We start from the raw sequence: 27,004 nt of genomic DNA on the forward strand, positions 1-27,004 counted from the left end.
AAAGGTAAAATATAGAAAAAATTGAAAAAAAGGTAAAAAATTATAGCATCCAAAAGTTATATTTTTTGAAATGCATGTCAAAAAGTGAAAAACTTTCAAAACAGGGAAACAATTTCATAATTTCAAACATACACTTTTTTAATATTTAGGCTTATAACAATTTTATAAGAACAACGAGGCTCAAAATCACCAAAAAATAAGAACAATTTAAGAAAAATGCTGAGCCTGAAACTACTCAATTTCAATCAATTTAGGGGTCAAAGTAATAAAAATTGGGTATGATTCCTAAAGTACCTGACTTGCATCCTATTAATAAGAACATGATAGAAGCTCAAAGTGCAAAAAAAAAAAAGAACAGTCGAGGCTCAGAAAAATTTTACTGGTTCTTATATAAAAAAAGTGTAATGCAAAAGAAGAAAAAAAAATCTCCTACTGTATATACTGGGAAACATTTTCATAATCTGAAAGAACGCCGAAAGGAAAAAATTCCCCTAGCAGAAGGCATTTTGTAATTTTCAAAAGCATGCTGCAAATGCAAAAAATGTCACATAATTGGCAATCATAATTTCCAAAATTTCCAAAAAGAAAAAAAGTCTTCATGCCAGGATATTGCTTGAAAAAATTTTCAATTGAGGCAAAAATAAAAAAATGTAGTGTTTCTGGAAACCAACCGGGTGAAAAATAATAATTTTCTGAATGGCCACAGACTATGGGTTCATCTATACAGTACTGTATAGTTCATTATAAAGAAAATCAAGTTGGAGCATTTTAAAAGCTATAAAAGTAGTTTGGTTAGATATTCCCACTTGTAGATCAAGAATTGTTTGTTAGTTAGTAGTTGATACATTAGTATATTCAGGGCTTACTTCATACTGTTTGTACATAAAAGTTATTGTTAAAGTTCTATTTCAATGATCTTATATATTACTAAAGTCATCAAAAAAATCAAATAAAAAATTTTTTCTGGCCGGCTGCATTAAAGCTTTTTTCCTTCACCCGCATTCCGGAAACACTACATTTTTTTTTATTTTTGCCTGACAGCAAAATTTTTCTACATTTTTTAAATGCATGTGGAAGAAAATGTCAAGTTAAGGACAAACATTTTCCACATTTTAAACGCACGGGGAAAAAATGTTCAAGTTCACAGCAAAAACTTCCACGTTTTAAAAGCACGTGAAAGAAAATGTCCAAATTCACAACAAAAATTTCCACGTTTTAAACGCACGTGGAAGAAAATATCCAAATTCACAACCAAAAGTTTTCCACGTTTTAAGCGCACCTGGAGGTTAATGTCCAAATTCACAACCAAAGGTTTTCCACGTTTAAAATGCACGTGGAAGAAAATGTCCAAATTCACAGCAAAAGTTTCCACGTTTTAAAAAACACACGTGTGCAAGAAAATGTCCAAACTCACAACCAAAAGTTTTCCACGTTTTAAACGCACGTGCAAGAAAATGTCCGAATTCACAACCAAAAGTTTTCCACGTTGCATTTTTAAAACATCAATCATCAATCAGTAAATTTTGCTTTGGGTTTAAATTTTTACATTAAAGATATACCAGTTCATATCCAACCACAACCATTTCCTTGGGTGCCGCATCTACCATGCATCTGACCATCATAAAAAAGTGAGTTCAAACTTTTTTGATGTCGCAAGTATTTAATTTTTCAAATATAGCATGGTCAGATTTATCCACAAATATTCAGTCAACTGCCTTGTTAGAATTTGTGTAAATATACGGGCAAAATTGAAGTTAGTTTGTTGTGAAAGTTGATAAAATATCGACCGGATAAAATATCCTGTTTTTCAAGAAGAGATTGCATCAATCTCTCATGCCAAACCAAACGAAACATCAAATTCAGGAAGGAATAATAAGAAAACTTCATCATCAACAATTTCTTGTAACAATCACACAAAAATCATGATCCAATTCAACTCATTAAAGCATAAAAACCAAAGAAAAATAGCGAAAGAGCGGTAGCAACCAGTTGTTTATTTTTGCCGCCATCTTTGTTTTGACTGTTAAAAGGCAGTATGGTCCGATCAACAATACGCTTCCGAACCGAGCGACGTTTCCCGATCGAGAAGGATACTTATATTTTCCCGCGACGTTTCTCGAAGAAATGACGTATTCATCGTCGTATGAAAAACATCCTACTGTTGGCGGACGCAAAACCGTCAATCTGTAACTTACGGTACTGATTTTCCAGAAATTTTAACTCTTTGCTTAGTGAACAGTGCTTAAAAGCAGAAGAAAGTTTACACCAAAGATGGAAGAATTGATGCGGAAACTTTTTCCTGAAAATTACAGTTCAACCGGTGCTGTACAATCAGAATCTTTGGTGGCGAATGTACCCGTTCCTGACCTAGCTACCGTGCCCGTGTACCGTGACTCTCAACCTCCGAAAGAACCACCTAAAGAACCACCGAAAGAACTTCAATACGAATGTAAATGGGGTTGCAAAAGGTCATTTTCAAAGCCATCGGGAAGGTCAAATCACGAAAGAAAATGTCCGCTTAAAAGTCACACTAAAGAATTCGAAGATCCTGTATCGAAAAAAACTGTCAACCTTAAAGTGACATCACTTAGCCTAAATAAAGAATCGTCGTCAGAACCGATAAATCCGAAAGATTTCCAGCCAAAAGTATGGGCAATCACACAGTGAATGACATCGATCAGATCCTTTCTGCCGCGTTCAATGAAACCAGTCAATGGCGGAAGAATATCTTCAACGTCCCAAGTGGTGCAGTCGGTAAAAGCTTTGTTGAGGAAATCACTCGCTTGATAAATTTATGGAACAATCTGTCACCTTTGTCGAATGTCGCCTTGAAAGCCCTGTCCGTGTTACCATCGCTCCTTTTACAGAAACCATCAAAGACATCGAAATCGAGAGAACATACGAAACATCTACAGCGACGTCTGGATCTTTGGAGAGAAGGCGATTTTGACTCGTTGATCCGCGAAAGCCGAATGCTACAATCAAAATTTTCAAAGTCTGCTGCTGATCGAGTTACATCAATATCGAAACGATTTAGTGATTTGATGTTTCAAGGCAAAGTAAACGCAAGCAATCAAACTCTTATCTAACTCAACGAATTCACACGGAATTGTACCAATCAACGATACCACGTTGCAAATTCTTCAGCAAAAGCATCCTAGAGGTCAACCAAAGATTGACGAGCTGATTGTTCAGGGACCATTCAACAAAATCGACCCCACGCTTTTTGAAGCCATCGATGAAGAACTCATAAAAAGTATGGCAGCTAAAACAAAAGGTTCTTCCGGCCCCTCCAAGATCGATGCACAAATGTGGCAACGTATCCTTTTGTCAAAAAACTTCGGTGATCGTTCTAATGATTTATGCAAGGCGATTGCAAGGATGACGAGAATCATGTGCACTGAACAATGCAACAAAGAATCCGGTAGGGACATGGAGGCGTTCTTATCGTGCACCCTGATACCTTTGGATAAGAACCCCGGCATTCGACCGATCGGCATCGGGGAAGTTCTTAGACGCATCGTTGGAAAGACTGTTACAACATTCCTGAGGAATGAAATACAAGAAGCAGCTGGCAATCTCCAACTGTGCGCTGGTCAGCTGGGTGGATGTGAGGCTGCAGTGCACGCGATGGCAGACATCTACAACGACGAGAACACAGACGGTGTTCTACTGGTTGACGCTTCAAATGCATTTAACAGCATAAATCGTGAAGTTATGATGCACAACATTAACATCCTTTGTCCAACCTTGGCGATGTTTGCTACCAACTGCTATTCGAACCACGTCCGTCTGTTTGCGATTGGAGGAGCAGAGCTGTCGTCTTCTGAAGGTACAACACAAGGAGATCCGATCGCTATGGCTCTCTACGGCATATGTTTGCTTCCCTTGACCGACACCCTCCGAAACGTACCAGATACCAAACAAGTCGCGTACGCTGACGACATCACTGGTGCTGGTAAACTTGTTGCACTACGCAAGTGGTGGGATGACCTAACGCAACTCGGTCCAACTATCGGCTACTACCCAGAACCTTCTAAGTCATGGTTGATAGTAAAACCCGAAATGTATCAAACGGCACTCGACACATTCGAAGGTACGTCTATAAAGATCACAGCAAAGGGGCATAAACATCTCGGTGCTTCTGTTGGGGAAAAAAGCTACAAGAAGGAATTCGTTTCAAATAAAGTCGAAACCTGGGTTAAAGAAATCAAAACTTTGTCAGACATTGCAATAACTCAACCCCAAGCTGCGTATGTCGCCTTCGTTATTGGCTACCGGCAAAAATTCAACTATATCATCCGAACTCTAGACGATATATCAGAATTGCTTCGACCCATCGAAAATGTCATCCGTTTTCACCTCATACCAGCCATATGTGATGGCAGACAGTGCTCCGATATTGAAAGGAAGATCCTCTCGTTTCCGATCAAGATGGGAGGCCTTGGAATCATCAACATCGAGGATGAGGCTAAATTTCAAAACGAAACAAGTCGTTTGGCAACTAAAGTGCTAGTCGAGCGCATCATAACACAATCAAATGAATCAATTGATCCAAGTCAATCGAAAAAGATGTTGAAATCACTAGCCGCTAAACGAATTGGAGAACAAAAACGATCACTCGATCAAATCGTTCAACAACTCCCATCAATCAACCAAAAAGCTTTGGAAATCGCTTCATCTCAAGGTGCTTCCTCGTGGCTGACCACTCTTCCACTGAAAGAAGAGAATTTTGTATTGAATAAACGTGAATTCGCTGACGCACTCCACATGAGGTATGGCTGGGAAATGAAGCGACTGCCCATCAAATGTGCCTGCTCAGCCAACTTCACAATCGACCATGCGCTATCTTGCCATCTTGGCGGCTACGTTATCCATCGACATAACAACGTTCGCGATACTCTGGCAACCATGATGAATGAAGTCTGTCACGACGTGTCGATCGAGCCCCAGCTTATGGATTTGTCTCGTGAACAGGTCGATTTACCACGCTCATCTGTTACTGGGAATGAAGCTAGGGCGGATGTTAGTGCTAATGGATTTTGGCAGCGGTATCAAAGAGCATTTTTTGACGTGAAGGTTTGCAACCTTTTAGCTCCGAGCTATCGCATAAAATCTATTGGCACTACATTCACTTCCCTTGAAAAGCAAAAGAAGAGAGCATATAACGAACGGATTCTTCAAGTTGAGAAAGGGACTTTCACCCCATTAGTATTTGGTGCTACAGGTGGTGTAGCCCGAGAATGCTCAATTTTTATGAGCAGGTTAGCTGATAAAATCTCGGCAAAACAAAAATGCTCGAAAAGTGAGGTTGTGAATGGCATACGACGCAAAATTTCCTTCGTTTTGATCCGATCAGTGGTTGCTTGCCTGAGAGGTGAACGATCGAGTCGTTCGTTTACCCCAGAACAAGCGGCACTGAAGGACTCCAAACTGACGGAAATTTTGACGTCCTTGCATGTTTGAGTGTTGTGGGTTAGACGATTACATAGGCTACTTTTTCGAGGGTTTCTTTTCAGTTTTTCATCATTTTGGTCTTTTCAGGTGTTTCATTGTTCTCTTTTTTTACAATTTATACAAAAGTATGTTTGTTAATATATTTGACTCATGTTGTATATCATTTTGATTAAAAAAGTGTTATTACTGTTTTTCACGCCGGAGCTCGATTTGGAAAAAATTCATTACGTAATGCTTCCAACAGTCAGTCGGGTACAGGCGATAATTCTCCATATTGGGACTTAAGAAAGTTGCACACGACGACGAAAGTCTGAATGGAAACGAGGCTGAAAAAGGGTAAAAATCGATTTTATCACTCCGCATATCAGCTTTTTTTTCCCGCGCTTTTGCCAAAAGAATCGCACTCGCTCGCCGCGCTCGCTCGTGCGTAATTAAAACCACACCAAAATTAATTTACTTAAGGTATATTGAGCGAAACTCACAGCTATCGAGGACTTACCGTTTACAGATTATCCTATCTAAAGAACTCATATTTTGAAGTTGGCGGTGACCAAACCCACAACACTTACATTGCAAGACGAATGCTTTTCATTTTGATCTATTAGACCGTTTCCACAAGGTATAATTCTACAATATTAATTGTTCATTTATTAAAAATCAAATTATAGTATAATATCACCAATCAAATATCGAATTGATTCCCAAAAATATGCTTTAAATTTTATAAATTTTCCTAAAAATTTTAATAACCTTGTTTAAAATCGTTTATCTTAATGACATTTTAGGCGAATCTTTTAACTTAAATAAATTGCAGTCTTACCTTTTAACGAAAAAAAAAATATTCAAAAATATAAAAAAAATATTACATGAAGTATAAAAAAGTGCATTTTTAACAAAAAAATAATACAAAAGTTTTTCATAATTAAATTTAGCTACTACTTAACTACTTTCAATAATTAACAACGGACTTCGAGGGGGCTGGTAACGAATTGACGAGAGGAATTTTTTCTCGCTGCCCGGTAAAAAAGAACCAATCAAATTCCCGCCAAGACGCTATTCTATATAAGGGAAATTTCCTGTGGCATTTTTTTTCTGCGGTGGAGTGCGAAGTATTTTTAGGATTATCGAATCACTGATTTGTAACTACTTATGTGTAAAGGAATATCTGTGATTCGCAGCTTAACTAAAGTGACGTTACGTGGCTTTACCGCAAAGCTTCGTCGAAATGAATTGTCCAGGTATTTTCGTTTCCAGGTTACTCAATATCTCGCTACTAAGGGTTAATAGATGGGAGGGCCCACCTTGGCTTAAATTCAATATATCAATTTATTTGAGGACCTACTGAAGCATTTTGGCCTGTTTAAGTGAAAGATCATTTTCATCATGCTATTCTGTAAACAGACCCGATATCAACGAAAATTTAAAAAAAATTAACTTCCGGTAATAAGCTAAGTTATACGTGAAATACGCTCTGATACAGAGTAGCTGTCCTAAGGTTTTCGGTAAGACTGATAGACAAATAAGCGGACACTCAGAGTTGACAATAACCATGCAAAAGTCTCTGACAGAGCCTAACAAATTGGAGTTACGTAAAGGTTGATGCACAGGATAACCAACAAAAAGAGATATTTTTACTGTTTTGAATTAACATTCCCTTTGTCTTCAAATTACCATCATCAAGCAGAGATATTCATTCATTAAATTAAGTCTATATATCTCTTCAAAGAAGTCTGTTCTGATCTGAAGCATGCACGAGTCCATGATATAACTAACCAGACATTTGAAGGCGTGGTTAATTAACACTGATTGGTTAGTTTGTACAATTCATTCATCGATTTGAGGTTACAACGCATGCGCATGCAGCGGAGTGTGTTGAGTCAATGAATGCATCCAGCAAAACTCAATATTGGTCAATCCAATATCATGGGAAACACGATACTGAGTCTTCCGTTATTATCTCAAAATCATCCTGACGAGACAAAAACAAGAAAATACAAAAATCGATTGACAGCTATACCGGTCACTATTTCTACAAGGGCAGGTACAAAACTCGCTTAGCTATGTTAAAGCAAACACTTTCTCATTAAAAAAAGAATCTTGAAATTTAAAGGCACAGAATCAGGCCGTTATCATCAAGAAAAAGAAGTCCTTATTTCGCTGAAATCTTTAAAAGGAGATTCAAAGACCACGAGTTTCTTGCTCCAAGTCGTTTTTCTGGAGCAAGAAGAACGATTTTCGTTCCATAATCCACGAGAGAAATTGATGGAAAGATTGAACCATGGAGGATCGCTCAAACGCTGATACGTTGTCAATAGAAACGCCTCTGTCACGTGTTACCTGATCCTCGTCAGCTCCAGTCTTCGTGACATCCAGCCAACAGGCGTCACACACGCGTTCTAATGTATTGTAGCCTAGGCAGGGTAAACGAGTCCGATGCCTCGTGCAACCATTGCAAAACACCTGGCCGCACGCACTAGAATAGAAAATAAAATAAAATTTCTATTAAGGTGATATTGTGGATGAAAGTTAAACTCAGAACGGTTTGAGATTATTCAAATGTAGAAAGGCTCTAAAAAGCAACAAAATTGAATTTGCAGGATGTATTAATGAGAAGTGTTACTGATAAGAAAGGAATCAAAAGAAGACAAAATCCAAACTACTCCGAAAGAAAAACACGATTGCAGACGGGTGTTTCGAATAGCACAGATGACAAAAGAAAAATCTTTACTTACCGACAATGATGCTAAAAATAATGAAAAAGAAAAGTGTTAAAATTGGTTAAGGTAAACAACAATGCTAAATCAAAACCTTTATAACATACGATAGCGGACGGACTATACATTATACTAACATAACATTGAAGATGGATGGCTTACCTATTTTTCAATATTATGGTAACTGATTCCTAAAGAAGTTCATATTGAAGTGTAATCGATTTTTAAAAGTAATACTTGAAAGAATGAGTCAGTGTCATTGCATTCAAAATAATTTATGCAAAGATCTATCATAAGGTTAAAAGGATTTTATTTTTTTTTAAAGGAAATTATTTTACGTTGAATGACTATCGAGAAAAGTTGGTTCCAGTAGAATATTCTATTCAGGTATGAAACCATTTGTAATCGAATAATGAGGTTAGTATCTCATCGAGCTAGTTGAGATGAAAAATTTCTGGAACACTACTATTCATGATATGCACCATTGCAATGTTTTCCATGTAACCAACAGCTGATTGGTTGAAAGTGACGTAATGACTGATTTTACGTCACTTTCAACCAGACTGTTGGGTCCATGATAGACATTGCAATGGTGCACATCATGAATTCTCCTGCCCGTCCACTAAAGAATATACTGACCCGTCGTCGTATTCCAGTGAACTTTTGTTTACAATCACCACATTCTCGTACTCGTTCATCGGGTACCCAAATCACCGTGTTCGTCGGTGCCATTGCCAAGTCCTAAGTGTGAAAAAAATATCTTCTAATTAGTTCCAATTACATAAAACAGATTCACTAGTTTGAGCAAAACAGGCGAATTGGGAATGTCATACTCAAAATTTCATCTCATATGGGTTGGCAGTCCTCAGATTTAAAAAACAGATTTACAAATAATACAATCGGCTGGTTCAGTTTCGTGAAACATTAGAGCGTAGTCTCAACTGAAGTAGTTTTGACTCTTTTTCAAGTCTCTCTTAAATGTTTGATTCTTATTGTAAAGTAAAAATACTATAAATTCAATAACAAAAACCTGTTGTAATCTTACCTCATTTCTATCTTCAAATTCATCCAGATCTCCGATTCCCGATGACACGGAAACATCGTCATATCTCAGGTAATATTCTTTCCAGAAGTACAAACGGCGCAAGTTGAATATTGGATACAGGACCTGTATATTGGAAGAAAGATTTAAACCCCCATTTTCTGACGAATGGATGAGTGGGCGACTAAAAAGCGTAAACAGTCGACTTTGAACAGTTAAACTTCAAAAACCTAGAGCTCGCCAAACTAAAGATGCTTTGAATAGCATGAAGTTTTGATTAGAATAGTCTTATTCAAGGCAACGCTATCAGGGAGAGATTCTTGCTATGTATTTTAATTCCCTTCTTACACTTTACTATAAAACAAACAAAAACATCCGACTATTAACTTATTTGAAAACATTTTTAAGCTATCAGACGGTTTATTAATAAAGACGTATAGAAATGAAATACAAAACACAATGCCTGTAGGGCATGAAGGCCCAGCGACGCAAAAGACAAGGCACACTTTCTTCCAAAATGAACTTGAATTGACAAAGCACTGCTTCTTGGAAAACAGACATATAACACCAGGGACAACGACATGCTAATGGAAGGCTCGATGCTGGGCAAACAAACCTCATCTTTGGCTGAATCGTAAGATGGATTGACAAAATCCTCTCCTACAGCATCCAAGTGTGCCCATAATGAAGTAGCTGTTCTCATGATGTTCTCCTGTTCCAAGTCTTTCTGTGTGTTGAAAAAGAAATTGCCAAACCTGACGAAGAAGGAAGAAGACATTAGCCTTTCAATGGTGAAAATTGAGATCGTCTGATTGGTTTTTTGAAAAGATTACGTCATCAGGGAGAAAAGCGCTAAAGCAGAAATAGAGACTTTCTTGTTTTAAATTTTAGGCTATCAAATTAGTAGTACTCACTGAGCTTTCCCTAATGTTTTACGTATAAAATTTCTACTCATTCAAAAACTCCAAGACAATAAGAGGTAAGTATTTGCTTACAGCCGATCATGTAAGATCAAATAAGTATTTCCCTCATACTCCCTCAACTTACCATCCGGAGTTTAGATGCTCAGCAATTCTCACCAAATACTTGTTATTGAATTCAAACGCATTTGGAAATTGCATCAAAATCTAAAAGAAAGGATGGCAGTCGAATTAATCATTGCCAATCTATTTGGAAATTGTATTAGTGTTTCACCAGATTTTTTCTCCATGATATAAACTTAGGACAAAAAGAAACTTTAGTTGTTTTTAACTTAAATGAAAAAGACCATCGAAAAGATTTTGGAAAAATTATACCTGGCAAATACAGTCAAGAAACTGTAAGAATACAGGCGATCGTTCTTGTGTAGCGCTTGGATCACCCAAACGATGGTTGAACTTATGACCAAAAGATATCCAATCTTTCATGACCAAAATCTAAAAATAAAGTTAAACACATCAAAAACTAGCCTTAACAACTCAACCAGGGCCACGTCACCTTTGATTTGATGATACGAAAAATAATGTAGTGGGACTGTAATGAAAGAGCTAGGGAATGATTTACAATTTTTGAATTAAAACTTAAAAAAAAGGTTTGAGTACAGACTTCAGATTCAATTGATCGTACAGATAAGCTCTATCAGAATAAAAGGCCATATGTAAATACGATAAATTACTTTCGGCGTTTTATTTAAACCAGTTTAAGAAAAACTTATAAAACGTGTAAATAACAAACCTTGAAACCTTCTCTTGTCCTATAAAATGGATCCAATAGAACCTGAGCGATTGAGGTTAATTGAGGTGTTCGATCCCAACCATCTGAGCAATGGACCAGTACTGAAACGTTTTTCTCCGTCAAATAGCGAGCAATCAAAGTGGCTCCCTGGTAATTGTAGAATAGTATACGACTTGTTGAAATTGAATTGTAATACCAAGACTCCATTAGCGCGCTGGCGATCGCATTTTTCCAACAAAGATTCTGCACTATTGTTCAAAAGAAAAACGAAGCTATACCACAGGTCCGAAAGTACGCTCTGATTATTTGTACTAGACAAAAAATCCAAATGCAGCAGTCAGCCTTTATGTAGCAGACCTGAAGGCTCATTAGTTGGACGGTGCGCTTGCTCGACAATTGATGTCGAGCAATTTATCTGTTAAAAAAATTGAATTTATCCGGCTTCGGCAGAGCTCTCCTTTAACAAACACAGGAAATCCTAAGAAATCGTTCACAAATTTTTAAAGATTGAAACAAACCTTGAGAACTGATCTTAAATGAGACATCCAGTGAGTGGATTCCAGTTGTGAATACCATTTGTTTTCTTGCACTGAATCGCATACGTTGAAGAGTTTATCCACGCTGTCACGCATGGCGTGTATGTTAGCGATATCAAGAAAAAGTAATTTCATCCCTTGGTAACGATTGACTATGTCCTCAGTTCCTTTACCCTAAGAAAGAAAAACTAATATAATAATAATAGAATAGAGGGTACAACTAGCTACGGTTAACTTTCTCTAATTCCAATTCCTATTATTACAACCTTTACTTAATTCGAACTAAAATATTGGTCCCCTCAACTGGAAAATGGTTTAAACTACTCTGTAATTTGAATCTTTCTCTAATTCGAATAAAACTTTTGATCCCTTGAAGATCGGTCAACTGTATGTTTTAGTTGGTAACTGCCTGCTTCAAGTGACATATTTTAAATAGTTTGCTTTCTGACAACAGTTTATAGACCATAATAAGAAACACATTATTAAAAGGTAAAAGAACCATGTTACAACGTACCTTAAGTCTATTCCCACCAGCGGCAAGCATAGAGCGTGCATCGAAAATAACCAATCTTTCAGAAGGACTGATCTTTTTGGCTGCTTGAACAAGCGCTTCGTCTTCCACTGAATACTAAAGAAAAAAAGGAGATATTTCGAAAATGTAACAAAAAAGGAACCAAATTCTGACAACCAGATAAGGGTTCATAGTTTCTAGAGGGCTCAAGACCCATCCTTAGGTAAGAGGACCCCCCCCTTAGGAAATTCATTTAAAATTTCATACCCCACTTAGAAAATCAGTATAAATCAGTATAATTGAAATTTCGCATAATTCAAGGAAGACCCCCCTTAACTGGCAACCCCCCTTAGGAAAGTCATATTTTTAACACCCCCTTGCGTTTGGTTCGCCCTAAATGTAGGGGGGGGGGTACAAACTATGGGACCTTAAAACCTACAGGACACCATGAAGAACTTTGAAGATTTATAAAAGTGACGTCATAAAAAATTGTCCAAGCTTTCGAAAAAATCGCAAAGTGGAATATATGTTACAGCGTAGAAAAAGCCGTAGAAAAAAAGCCGTAAAATCTAATAAACGTTTTATCCTGGTTAGCAGCGGGATCGATTGAAGATTAGATCTAAACATTCGTCAAATTACTTTTCCTGTAGCACCAGTTTTTGGTTGTGAGCACCTCATGATGAATGTTCCATTATTCCTGTTGAACCACGTTAGGGTAGGTATGCGACCCTAAAAAGTCAAGTGAAGTCAAGTCATTAAGTCTTTTAAGGGCTACTTAGACTACACAATATATTGACGAACAATATTCGACAATATGGTTTGCGGACCGTAATGTACGAAGTAAACAACTGGTACTCTATTATAAAAAGGAATTTTCTTTCTGTAAACAATCCCCCTTTATTGTTGGAATATTGCAAATCGAGCTGACAATATATTGCAGACACCTTTTCAATATATTGTCGACATTCAGCAATATATCATCAATATATTGCCTGACAATATATTGTGTAGTGTATGTAGCCCATTAGATCTTTGTTCAACCAAACTGTGGACCAAAACTAATCTTAGAAAGTTAAAGAAATCCAAAGAAACAAACCCTATGACCTACACTACAAGGAAAATCTCGTGAAGATCAAATACTGAACATTATATTGCTCTGAGAACCTGTGTTGTTTTTACTGAGAATAAGAGTCTTCTCATAATACTTAAATAATGTGTATCCAAACGTCGTTTACCTTTGCTCTGAAAGTGGCCGAGCCTCGGATGTCCTCTTTCTAAACGATATGAAGCGATTTCATTCATTTCAAAGTTCATCCGAAATTTCACAGATAGAACTTTCGCGAATTCATATAAAATTTTTTTGGTAACAAAAACTCATAAAACACGCAAAAATTTAGCAAACAGTGCAAAACTGAGTAGGAAAGTTTATTTTTCGTGAAAAAAACTTTCGCGTTTCTCAGGTTTACATGACAAAACTTTCGCGAAAAAGGATCAAAATCGCGAAAAACGCGAAAGTTTCTGCCCTAAGTAAGAGATAAAACAAAGCCTGTGCCAAAAAATAGACGCGTGTATTACTTTCTAGTGTCCAGTATTTTATCAAGGTTTATGGAAGATTCATATGATTAACTATGACAAGGGCTAAAGAGTATTTTATGAGACGTATCTAAACATACTTTGGCAGCAGCTGGCACATACAAATATTTAGGATAAGTAGCCGACAGCGAATAATCTCCGTTTAACGTCGAAAGCTTCCAATCTGAGTTGATCTAAAATGTAATGGAAACTAATTTTAAAAATATGTAAAGTGACTTCTATAGCGGCAGTCAAACAAAGGCAAATCATAAGAAAACACAGATCAATGAAAAGCAGAATGAATGAAAAGTACCCTGTACCATTTTCGAAAAACCTTTCCGGGTATCCCTTATTCTTTTCATCGAAAAAGAGTTTGGTACAGGACAGCATCTCCGTGACTTGACATAGATAGAATATTAAGAGAATAAGGCAAACCTGTTGACGTTTGAATTCTTCTTCCGGCAGATAAACATCCCATCCGTTCAAATAAAAATCCGATGTCTGCGTTCTGGTAGAGGAGATATTGTGCAGAAATTAGATAAGACAAAACCTTCAATAATCAAATTTTAATAATATAAGGCCTCAACCCCCCTTGCGTGAGGTACACCAGAGGGAAATATCATCACGTGCAGTGATTAGAGAAACATTATTGATTTTTTACTTTTATCAGCAAAAACTGTTTAACAAGCTTAAAGGTTTTGTTTGATTTCATTACCTAACTCGAGATATTTCATGCGTTAGTTCCACTTTTCGCCACACTTTGGTCTAAAATTGACCATAAATAGCATCTTCTGCGTGAATTATCTTGAGCTAGGTAATGAAATCGGCTATACCCGTTTAAAAGTCTTCTATATAGTTTTTCGAGAGCTTTCGAATGGTATACTTGATAATGTCTGAAAACGAGTTTGAAATTTTCAAAAAATTTCGCCCTTAGGGTTTTGCCTGGGGAAAAAAGAAATGTCCCAAAAATGTTCCACCAGTGGGATTTTAGGGGAATTTTTCCTGAGGCATAACCATCCTATAGAGAAGGTCTGGAGAGAGTTTCAGCTAGATCTTATTTTTTTCCCGTAAATTATGCTAAACGACCCCACTATATTATGCTGATATAAGCAAAAAAATATTTTTCTTTTACTTTTTGACCAACCTTGCTCCACATCCGTGTCAATCAAAAGTGAAAAAGCTTGTGAATTAAAATTGATGAGTAAACAAACGATATCCCTCTTATTTAAAAACAAAACCTTTAATCCCATGAACCCGGATGACGTATATGTACGCTATTAAAAGCACATTTTTACTATACTGGAACGACTATTATAAGTTGAAGCAGTCCAGACCATTCAAGAAATTCAAGAAAAGAATTTATGGCCATTCTTGATAGCTGAGGAACAATATTACGCTTGGTATCTTAAATTTTACCAACTATACCCAGATACCTACATCAAAAAATTTAGTCTGGCAAATTTGAAATTTTCTTTCACTGAAAGACTTTAAACATTGAACGACACTTTTCATACCTGACAAAAGCGAGAGTGGGAGCCAATCGGTTACCGTTCCACACGATAAACTTCAAACGTTTGTGAAGAACATGGAACATCCTTGAGATACAACCACTGAGAGAGTAAAAACAAACAGAACAATCAATACAATACATTTAACAAACAACCTTTGAGTCGTAAAGAGCCTGGGTTAGAGTTCACCAGGTAAAATTGACGTCTAATCTAACGACATTACATTGATTTTCTAACAGATACAGACGTACATTTTGACGACGTCATCTCTTTTCGTCGTGTTTAGAGTTGATATGGTTGGTGTATTTCGAAAATAAAACTGCAGTTCCTGACTTATTCAATAGATTAAAACTTGAAATAAGGCTAAAAACTTGACATATTCATTTGCCCCCAACCTGAAATTTACCCAACCCGAAACCATGTCAGCTACCGTTGGTCTGGAAGCTGACATGATTTCAAAGATTGGCAAAAAAAGTAACACAGCGCACCTTTTATTTTTGCCATTTGCTTCAACAGTGAATGTTTCTTGTTTGACTAATTGTTTTTGTTTATTCTTTTGAACATCTCGTTCTAGTGTAACATCAGCCTTACAGGCCACACTTACAGTGCGATCAATGACCTTCACTTCGTTCAAGCTCTCTTCCAACTCTTCAACCTATTGAAGCAAGAATAAGATCAACATTTTCAATCTCTCGTCTTTTTCATAGCTCAAATAGAGATTCCAACATAACAATTTTCTTCATTGTTATTTCACTGATCGTAATGCGTTTGATGATCTATTCATGATATGCAACACTGGAGAGTCTTCTGAGAATTTTTAAAATCCCCCCCCCCCCAATACGTCACTTAAACAATAGAAAAAGTGACGTATTGGGTGGAACAAAAACAGATAAGTTGCATAATTTCGTGAAGTCATTGCCGTGGTGTATATCATGAATAGAGCAGCCAGTGAAGTTGATGACCTCTATACTCATGTCGAAGGGTTTGATAAAAAGTTCGATTCAAACAAATAGGATAGAGACTATTCTGATTATTCTTAAATGAATGTACTACAAGAAAATTTGCACTAAAGTTAAATTATACACCGCAGCAAGGACTTAATTTAAAACTGTGTAATTGGTCAGCCTAAGCTGGGCATTCAAATAGGTAAATTCGGTTCCATAAGACGGCAAAAAAAAAAATCCGATTTCCCGATCTCATTTTGATTGCTAAACTTTCTTCCGATCGGGTTAACTTTTTGGGCACTTTTAGCGTGCGTTGTTTTTGCAGATCATAATGTGGTGTTTCAAGATAGCGGCTCAAGCGATAAGTCAGATGTGATAAGTCAGTGTTGTACCAAAGTATTTCCAGTGTAAATCTGTTGCAAGCTTCAATTTCTGTCATTTGTTTTTTTAACTCGGCAAATCAAACACATGATTTTCATCAAGGGGATTCTTTTACTACATCTTTTGAAGGTTTAAAGCCGTTTGCTCAAGTTTTTGTTTATGTTGAATTTTCTGATACTTTTTATTGCTGGTTTTTATTAGTTTTTGCAATAAAAACATATTTTTCTTGTTTGCCTCTAGGGGGGGGGGGGGGATTGATGGAGTTATAATGTTATTGGAATCTTCATAACAAAGGGTAGCAAATTCAAAATAACAAGACGTAACCGATCAGAAAACTTGATCACGGAATTTTATCGATAAAAGTTATTTGTAAGGATTGAACTAAGTGAATAATTATTGAATCGAATAATACCAAAGAGATGCTAATGATTTAGCATCAACACAGTAACCATTTGATGTGCTGTCGATTATCATTTATTCGACAAAATTTCGAATGAATTAGTCATTTGGTTATTAAGAGGTTATTCCATTTTCTTCGATAACCGTTCGATTATATAGCACTAGGAATAGAATTATTGAACAACAAATCATGAAAAAGATGGGCGAATTCGATTAGCCCTATTAACAATTAGTTCGAGAAATGAACTCTTCGTTTTTCAAGCTGCAGAGCCACTATCGTTTTTAGGGCCAAAAATATGGGAGTTAATTCCAGATGAGTTCAGAGACATGGGCGATTTAAGTATTTTTCAAGGAAAAGATTAAGCAATGGAAGCCTAATCATGTCTGAGTAGAAAATGCCGTTAACTTTAATTAGCCTTTGCTATTCATGATGTAATGTTTTATACGGAAGCACCCAGAATAGTCCGGGCGTTTGTCACTAGTTTTATTGTTTAAATTCAAAATTAGTGGCAACACCCGATCTTTTTTGAGTACTTCCGTATTAAAATATTACATCATGAATAACACGAATAAACTTTACAAGTACCTCGTCAATAATGTGAAATTTCGTTTCTAGATAAGTATGCCAGTTAGGTTTACTCTTCAAAAAGGTGAATCGAATGGTTCGGAAATCTTCACATTTCAAGATGAGTGTTTTGACGTCAGTTGTCCCTGCTGTACCAGCTTCAGTCTTTCGAATGACCTAAAGTAAGAGGAGTTATGACATGATTAAAGACGTTACGATTTTGTATCGCTCCGGTATAGTATTTGTTATGGGTAGGAAATGTTCATACTGATTTTGGAACGTTTCGGAGCAACGGAACGGAGCAGTTCCGTTCCGATGAAAATAGTGGAGAGGATCAGTTTCGATCTGTTTTGCTTTGTAACGTCTCACCAAGTCCACACGCTACAATCATCTGTGAAAATAGTGAGACTTTTCAGTTAATTCAGGGTCCCCCGCTCCCCCAAATCAATGTTGTCGATATCGGAGGAAATTTGACCATCAACGCTTCTCGAATTCAAACAACATTGACTTGAGGGAGTGGGGGAATGTGTCAGTCTCACAATATTATGCAGATGATTGTAGGGTTCCATTTCACAGTGACTGAAGCGATTTGGAATAACCCACAGTTCTGACCCGCAAAATCGAGAACGGTAAAAGTGCTGATTTACCGTCGTCTTCAGCTGGTCAGGATCTAGTAAAATAAGAACCTTACCGTCTTTGTCGCAGAAAACACACACATAAAAACTCAGTATTAAAAAACACAAAAGACAGAAGGAATAATAATATTACAAAAATTCCGAACTATTGAGACTGGAAGTTTATAATAGTATTTTAAATGGGGTCGCAATACCTTTTGTTCGTCACCTCTTTCAACGCTGCTTATCAAGTTCAGTGGAATGTACATCGATAAGTCCTGAAATAGATAGATTGCAGACAAAGCTATGTAATAATGATATGATAATTTTATATAGACCTTACTGTTAATAAACTGATCATTGTATTTTCAATTAAAGTTATAAACAACCTCAGACAGAACACAAAAAAACATTTCGAACGGGTGTCCCAGGAAAAAAGTCATAAACTGTTAAAGATTAAATCCTTTAGCATTGGAAAGAGGAAGGATAAACTAAAACTTTTAGGGGTCATTTGTTAAATTCGATCAAATAGATAAAAAACTATGGCCTAAATGCTAAAACATTACTTTTCCATCAAAAAAGTTGAAAAAAGGCGAAAAACGAGGGTAAATCATCATAAAGAAAGCAATTCTCTTTTCAATAAATATCAACGATCAAAGTCCCTTCGTTCTCTTCGTGGCCAGTTTCCAAGAAAGGTGGTCAACAATCGAGGAGATGTTGAGTAGCCCCCAAGATAACCTGATCCCACTGCATGTGATTTCTTTTTGTGGGGTTACACGAAACAACAGATCTTGGTGCAACCCGAAGTTGGCAATCCCAGACCCTTGATCAGTTGAAAGCTTCAATCAAAAATGATGAACCCTCAAATGATTCGAGACGCCTTTACAGGAATGGTTAATCATGTAAGTAATTGCTTTGGTAAAAATAAAAATAAATCTCAAGCTGAATGAAAAACATTTGTGGTTTTACCTTACATTAAATTTAATACCCTCATTTTTCGCCTTTTTTCGACTTTTTCGACATAACTTTTGATCTATTTGACCAAATTTGACAAATGACACCTCAAGATTTAAGTTTATTCTTCCTTTTTTTCAATGCAAATGAATTGATTCTTTATCAGTTCATAGAACTCGAGAAAATTCAATTCAAAGTGAGGTACTTTTTTTGGGGCACCCGGTAGTAACCCAAATTTCAAATATAAGTTCAAATATTTTGTAGTAAAAACATAATTCTAACTTATAATAAAATATGAGTAATCTATTTAAGACCAATGTATGTTTAGTTATACATAAGATACCGTTATTGTTACCCTGACTGGGTTGAAAAGTCCTACCGCATCAGTGAGAAGGGGATAGAAGGTAAGGCGAGCTCAGTCAAACTGAAAAACCTATAATAATACATGGTGTAAGTTCTCGTTAACCTATGAAGAGACTTACAGAAGTCTTTGCCAAATTTGTCGAGGTAGCATCAGTACAAAGGATCACAAGTCTGAAGTCAGTCAGATAGATTCGTCCCAGTCCTCTATGACCACTGATTTCAACTAACACATCATCCATCACGAATTCCACGTGTTCGCTTCGACCTTCATCGAAAACGACAGATCAAATGTTAATATTAAAACTAAAAACATTTTTTTATATGAACAATTTTATAAGAACAAAAGATTTAATTTTGGTTAAAACCTAAGAACAAATTAAGAAAAACCCCAGCCATATATTTCAGCCAAAGCTGGTTTCAACTCCCTTTTGAGTCCAATGGGTCAATATAGTCAATTTTAAGAACATTTAAGCCTGGAAATTACAAAAAAATATGAGCAAAGCGTCAACCATATTTACTTGTTTTTATAAAAAAGCGTGTTGTGATGAAAAGAGAAGACTTGCTTTCATTTTAATTATTTGTTAAATAATATCATAATATCGCAACATTCTAGCAGTCAAATTCAAATCAAGCACAATCAAGATAAAGATAACAATCAAAATAAATATGAAAATTAATAAAAATATAGAAGAGGAGTAAATCACCTGGATATTGTATGACATCATTGCCAGAAACGAGCGGTAGTTGAAAATCAGGACACCTTTCCCCATTGGTGAACAATAAATCATCAATCGCCCACCTTGCCATTGGCTGATGGAAAAACATATACATTTAAAGCATTCCTCTTTTCCTTAAGAAACTGGGGGATAACATTATTTGAATGAAAAGAAGGGAAGCAAAGAGGATACATACATACATACAAAAACTTTCAAGTGACTATATTACTTGTGACAATATTAACTGACTTTCTTGGCACAAAATCTTTACATCCCCCCTTTAAGGGCTACCTAGACTACACGATATATTGCCGAACAATATTTGAAAATATAATTTGCAGACTTTGATGGGGTATCTTCAATAGTCCGACAGCAAAAAAGTAGACACTCATAGTTCGGACCCCCCTTTCTTAAGGGGGGATGACACCTTCCAAAAAAGTGAAGAAGGGAGGGGGGGTCAGAAATTTTCATTAAAAAAGGGGGGATAGCAAGGAGGGAGAATCGTTTAAGAAGGGGGGTGGGCTTACATATATTGTAGATTATTTTCCAGCACTGTTACGAAATTTGGTCTGCATGAAAGGAAGTTTTTCTGTTTGAGTAGTCTGAGTCAACAAGAAGCAAGAAAGAAGTTTGTTATTTTTTCTCTTTCTCTCTCTGAAGATATTTTCACATATATTTGTTTAGCCCAAAACCCTTGGGATAGGCATTTTTAAAGGTGTTTTGAATATTTTCTTACCTCAGACTCATCCAAACTTCGAAGTGTGAGTGCGATTTCAATTTTCCCCGAAGCAGAAGGAAAGTTTGGAGTACGACCAATTGAATACCATCTACGTGAATTTCCCATTGGTATGGAAGCAACAGGAATAATCACTTTCCCCATGTAATCGTCTCTGAAGAAAGTAAATTATTATCAAAATACGACATGTTCTTTTATTTAAAAGCATAACACTTATTAGCATAGTAAGACTGAGATTTGGGCTTGAAAACAATGGATCTATTGTTATAGAACGATAGAAATTTAAGCATGTGTCCAGCCTCAGTTCAAATGAGTCCTATGCTTTGTCAGCTATTGCCTAGTACTATATCGATGTGTTTGGATTCTTATTATTTAAGATCCTTTCATAGAGGATACCCTTCCTGTAGAGAGCTGTCTAAAAGTCATTTCATCGGAACTGTCTTTCAAATGGTTTATAACTGCTTCCAAGTTTGTAAAACATTGACCATAGTGCGGAAAGGGGTCTGACCCCCCTTCTTAAATGATCCTCTCCTTCTTGGCATCCCCCCAACCTTTAAAAATGTCTATCCCCCTAGGGTTTTAGGCTAAACTTTTTATGGTAAAAAGGGAAGGGAAACAATAAAGAAAAAATAAGTCTGGCAAATATAATACCACTTTTTAGTGAAAATAAAGAACTTCCTTTCATGCAGACCAAGTTTCATAACACAGTGCTGGTAAATAATTTACAATATTTGTAAGCCCCCCCCCCCTTCTTAAACGACCCCCCTCCTTGCTATCCCCCCCTTTTTAATGAAAATTTCTGACCCTCCTTCCTCAATTTTTTGGAAGGTGTCATAAGAAAGGGGGGGGGGTCCGCAATATGTTGACACACATTTTTTGGATCCAGTACGTTGATCCGGCGTGAACCACTTTTAAGGGAACAAGGCCAGCGCACTCTCACCTTATCTAAGAAGTGTTGTTGAATCGATACCTAGCACAGTATTAACATAGTCGTATCAAATATCCTATTTAGCAAATCAAGCATTGAAAGATGTTATTGCTTTGAAGAAATAAATTAAATGTTCTAAATTTAAATTATAGTTTAGTTAACATGGTTAGGCTATGGACCTTCGTCAAAACAGCTGTATAATTAATCCATACCTATTCAATGTGTCTTTATCCCAAATATCAATATGGATATAGTACAACAGTTCACAAAGTGGAACTTGAGTTATCTTTAACTTCCCATTTGAATTCCGCGCATTGGCTGAGAAGGGAAATGCTGTTTGTGGGATATTATCCACTTCAAATATGAATGTTTCATTCCAGACAGGTTCTGTTGTACGTTGCTGAACTGTAGTGATATGCTCCTCATTACCAAATTTGACGATACAGTAAGGGTCAGCTTTCCCATTTGGCCCAGGGTCCATTGCAGGTAACTCTTTGGCTTGCAAAACTAGAATGGATCAATTTAGCACATTATTGAGTTACAGTGTAACAGAACTTATGGAATAGTGTTTCTTATCAGTTATCAGAAAAAAGTAATATTAAATTGAGATGATGTCTGAACAATCTCAATCAAACAGAATTGATATTTTATTGAAATTTGATGGTTGATTTATTGAAATTCGATAGTTGAAGGTAATCAAATATCAACTGAACAAGACCATAATTTTCAAATTCGATTAGGTAAAAAAAAATAAGATCTTACAAAGAAATATTATTTTGTCTGAAAAAAGAAAAGAAAAATGTGACGCTGAAAATGTAATTGTAATGTCCTGGGGCATGTCTCGCCAGGGACAAAAAGCAAAGAAATTACCTACTTGATACTTTGAGCCAAGCTTTTCTTGAACTTCTCCATGTTGGGTTACTATCCAATGGTTCATTATTTTTGACATTTAAGTCAACAGCATCTTCATAATCTTCATACATATTGTTTTCAGTGGGTACGTACCATAAAGCAGAAGCCATACGTTTGATCATACTTCCTCAAAATAGAATTGCTTCATTTTGATCCTTTCTTACTCTAGAAAGTGAAGAATGATTTACACATTATATAAGTGGAAAAACGAGCAGAAAATGTTTAAACTTGTTGAACTTTTGCTGTTCTTTTCATGTGAAAGTTTTTGGCCAGTCATACTATTAAGAGTCACAGTCTTAAAATTAGTTATGTTTAGGTTTAGCACTCATACACCGACCCATTTACATGTGTGGAATTATTTTTAGTTTAGAGTGTAATCAAGGCCTTGCAGTTGGGGCACTATCCCGGGAATTGAATAACAAATTTTGGTTGGTTTGTAAGCTGGATGCTTCACGTTAAATTGGTCATTATGTTTTGCTTCAAGCTTTCGATTTTTACTTAATTGTCTTGGGATCTTCAACTTGATTCAGGTAACTCTCACCCTTGTTGTTTCAAATACATCCTGTAGATGACGGATGTTGTTATTTCTAAAACCTTGATTTCCTAGTGCGACTAACTGACTTTAGCCCTAAAGTAGTAGGGTGCGCACTTGTCGGGATTTTTGTCGCGGAACAAGGAAGAATTCACCAAAATGAACTTCAATGCAGTAGTACTTACCTTTAAAATCATTCAAATCTTTTAGTTCTTTTTTTAGTTCAATCAGAAATTATCAGAAAACAAATAAAAAAAACTGCATCTATATCTCTTTTCTTTCCAAAGATGATGTTTTTCGAATTAGCGCTGGTTTATGACACAGGAAAATTCTTGACCCACATAGAAACAAATGGCTGTCGCTAATGAGCTAGTTAATCTTTTCAATTGCGGTTTTTTAGTAAACCCTGGGTAAGATTAGGCTACAATCTATCACATGCTGCTTCTAGAATTTCTTACACAGTATGGGCAAATGACAAATAGGTCAAGGAAGATCAGTAAGTCACATGGCAAGGTAGGGTGCATGCGCGAAAACCAAAAATTGGGGTTTACCTTGCGCGGCTTTGAAAATCAGTCAACCAGCTTCAAACTTTTGTTTACTACAAATGAAGTGAAAAAGATATTGAAAAACGGTTTCCACATTTGAAAAATAGAAGCATTTAGCTTTCGAAAACATCCACACGTTTAGTTATAATATAACCTTTAAAGTTTCAAAGAAAATCTGAAAACAAAACTCTCTTTTTTGTCTCTTTTGACCCAAATCCAGAGGAAAACCCGAGTAAAGCGTTGATTGGGGAAAAGCAGGAATCATGTAGCAAAAGCATGTGAAAAAATTATGCTGATAGACGAAAGACATCACTCGTAATTGTTATTTATGTAAGGGTACCTAGAAAAATTTTCGGTGCCATTTTTGTGGAAACGAAACATGGCAGACCGCACAGTGTGTTTTCTTTAATATTTTAGAAACAAAGAAAGACATGAGAATGCAGATTTTTATAGAAGAAAGCTGAGTAAATTCTCTTTAGTTTAAAAAAAGATTTGATGATCTTTTAACGTCAACTGCTCTAGCTTGGGACGATTGGTCAAAACATGGGACTGTTGATATTCTGGCCTGTATTTTCACTTACTGTTAAATCTCTTTGACAACAAATTTGTTTTGATAACTCCACCAAGTTTATCAATAATACTTTCTGTCATAACATGTCATGATAACTTTCAGCAATAGCACGCCAGCTTTTTAACTTTCAGTTAGTCACACTAGGGTCCCGCCGAAATGCCTATCAAAGATTAATGCTGCGAAAGCGCTGTATTGTTTACTTGACTCGCAAGCAAAAAAATTTGCTGCAAAACTTCCAAAGTGATTCATGAAAAAATAACCTGGCGCTTTTTAATAAAATTTACATTTTCAAAAACAATGAGAAATTGCCTACAATTTGAACCATAGATGAAAAAATTTGAGCCAAGCCAACCTTGAAAACTAATTTGAAGATCAACTTCCCAAGAAAAAGATCTACAGGGAAGAAATTTTGCCGGACCTCAAACACTGACCCATTTACATGTGGGAAATTACTTTTACTGTAGCGTATAAACAAGACCTTAAAAATCGAAGCGCTGTCTCAGGAATTGAATGACAAAATTTGGTTGGTTGATATTCTGGCTACTGCACGTTCACAATAGGTCATTTTGTCTCATTTTAAGTTTTCAAGTTTTAATTAACTGTCTTGGGAACTTGAACTTCATTCAGGTAACTCTCATACTTATTGTTGCAAATACATCCTGTAGATGACTGATGTTGTTTTTTCTGAAAGCTTGATTTCCTAGTGTGACTAACTGGCTTTTTTATTTTCATTTAAAATGACCGAACGCCGATTGGAGAAATAGAGAACATCCGCTGCCTAATAACCGCCTATCGCCCAACGGGATTAACAAATAATGAGTGTGTAACTCGCCGTGCAAGTGAGGTCAAGCGCCTGCAAGCGCTCCATCGTTTTGCCACTAATTTGGTCTTCTTCATTCCAGCCATTCGCGTGTGTTACACTGCAGATTTTTTTTTCATATTTCGATTTAAAAGCCTACTCGGTGCGAAAGAGAAATGGTGTATTTTTTCATAATAATACGGTGTTCATTACATCAAATTAAATGACTTTGGAGGTTCGGTGAAATGGTGGCCGAATTGCCCATGTTTTGTCAGATAGTCCCGCCAAGTTAGAGAAGTTGACGATAGCTACCGTGAGTGGTCCTAAATCTGACAGCCCTGCCTAAATCCGATGGCGTCTTTCAATCAAAGATACAAACTAAAATAAAAACAAACCTTTTGCTGGGACGCAATGAAGATACCGAAGTGTCAACTAAACTGAGAGATTTTATACACTGAACCAATTCGAACGCAATCGACTGATTGAAATTCGATTGTTGAACGCAATCGAATCTCAATCAAACGTCAAAATTCTGGGTAATAGTCTATTGGTTCGATTGTTGTTCGACTTCATTCGATTGTCGTTCATCTGCGTTCGATTGCTGTTTAATCATCTTTCGACTACGTTTGACAGTATAGACCTAACTCTTCATACAAAAATTAGGGGAAACACATATTTGGACTTTGTAGCCTATGCTGCACACAAGCACGTACAGTCAGGGAATTCCCTCAATTGCAGTATACTGCAATTGCGGTAGTTTTCGTTTGTGGTTAGCCTACAAAGGCTTATAACGGCTACATATAGTGCTGGTCGACAAAGATAAACAAACATCGACTGTAGTGTAAAAAATTGTACGAGGAGAAAAGCTTTTCTTTGTTAAAGAATCTGATCTACAGAAAAAATGTTTTGTCTGTGCATTAAAAAGATATGATGAATTGGGTACAAAAGTTGCCTGTTTTCTCCTTGAAGAATCTTCAATTCTGTTTCTTGAATATACTGCAATTGTGGTATATGAAAAATATAAAGGTGACGTTTATACCGCAATTGCAGTAAAAAATTACTACCACAATTGAGGGATTTCCCTGACTGACGTGCGCTAAAGTCCTGCAAAAGCGGGACAAAATTAGTTTTTTGAAGTTTGCAAAAAAACGCCACATAGAAGATCTTTCAAATTCAGTATGTGAATAGAGCAGTAAAAAATACAACTTTTCTATCTTTCCTTTTTATTGCAAAAGTTCTAGGAATGAAAATAAAGGGATAATGATAATTGAATACTATCCACTGATGATCCGCGGCACTATCGTAAAGCTAGAATCGTTTTGCGTACTCTTCGCTTGAGAAAATGATTGACAGATTGAAGTTTTTCACCCGCGTGGGAGTTCGTGGGCATTCTGCGAGCATTTTGCGAGCGTTCTCGGCTCAATCCTCGGACCCCTCTAAAAATGGTAGAAGTAGCTGTGATAGATCATTTTGATGAAAGTTGTTGGAATGTTTACAAGGCTCTTGACAGAAAATCGTTTGTTTTATTGTCAATGATGACGTTATTAATTTTGTTAGATCTGACATATTGATGTTTGTAATGTAAGTGCACTTTATAGTTTTGATTCCCATTGAAGAATTATATTCTGGTTTTCATGTTAAATGCTATTTTGGAGCTTTAGAGCTAGCCTGTTTGATAGCTCTATGCTCTAAAGAAGGCCGATTTTCCATCGTAAATCAAAGAAGAGTGTTTGACGCCCTCTGATGTCCCGAAAACATACAATCCACCACTTTTGTCATATCGTCAATTAAAAAATATGCGATTTCTCTTTCGATTTTACAGTAAGTGAAAATGCAGAACAGTCCCATGTTTCGAGCAATCGTCCCAAGTTAGAGCAGTTGACGGTACTTTCTCAACCGTATGGAAAGGATATGATTTGACACGTGACCTAATTCGGCAATCCTTCCGCCCTCATGATAACACTTGCCTTTCTTATCCGTCCTTGCTCGCTT

The 27,004-nt window shown here is 36.4% G+C and overlaps 1 protein-coding gene across 2 annotated transcripts; it reads right to left on the reverse strand.

Moving 5' to 3' along the window:
• Positions 1-6,108: 6,108 nt before the first annotated feature.
• LOC136816068 (myotubularin-related protein 6-like) lies at positions 6,109-22,731 on the reverse strand. Of its 2 annotated transcripts, none has more exons than XM_067072500.1 (24): positions 22,528-22,731; positions 21,866-22,160; positions 20,726-20,879; positions 19,978-20,083; positions 19,393-19,538; positions 18,172-18,234; positions 17,364-17,519; positions 15,542-15,708; positions 15,060-15,155; positions 13,981-14,053; positions 13,647-13,739; positions 13,209-13,247; positions 12,613-12,702; positions 11,977-12,090; positions 11,445-11,636; positions 10,927-11,073; positions 10,509-10,628; positions 10,261-10,340; positions 9,830-9,968; positions 9,217-9,339; positions 8,811-8,912; positions 8,190-8,200; positions 7,795-7,930; positions 6,109-7,426 (listed from the first exon to the last, which is right to left on the reverse strand). In XM_067072500.1, the coding sequence occupies exons 1-24, from the start codon at positions 22,685-22,687 to the stop codon at positions 7,379-7,381; spliced, it is 2,850 nt and encodes a 949-aa protein (XP_066928601.1). In that variant the 5' UTR covers positions 22,688-22,731; the 3' UTR covers positions 6,109-7,378. The 2 variants fall into 2 exon arrangements, with proteins under 2 accessions (XP_066928601.1, XP_066928602.1); XM_067072501.1 differs by having other exon boundaries at positions 22,524-22,591.
• Between the last annotated feature and the right edge of the window lie 4,273 nt (positions 22,732-27,004).

The sequence above is a fragment of the Clytia hemisphaerica genome, unplaced genomic scaffold, assembly GCF_902728285.1.
Source record: "Clytia hemisphaerica strain Z4C2 unplaced genomic scaffold, Clytia hemisphaerica genome assembly, whole genome shotgun sequence".
Classification (NCBI taxonomy): Eukaryota; Metazoa; Cnidaria; class Hydrozoa; order Leptothecata; family Clytiidae; genus Clytia; species Clytia hemisphaerica.

Bases quoted from the DNA above. Each gene is read 5' to 3' on its own strand.
- LOC136816068 (XM_067072500.1), bottom strand. From the start codon at position 22,687: ATGATCAAACGTATGGCTTCTGCTTTATGGTACGTACCCACTGAAAAC. The intron at 17,520-18,171 runs GTATTGCGACCC...CTCTTACTTTAG, and splicing joins AAAGAGGTGACGAACAAAAG to GTCATTCGAAAGACTGAAGC. The intron at 10,629-10,926 runs GTTTGTTATTTA...CTTTATTTTTAG, and splicing joins GGACAAGAGAAGGTTTCAAG to ATTTTGGTCATGAAAGATTG.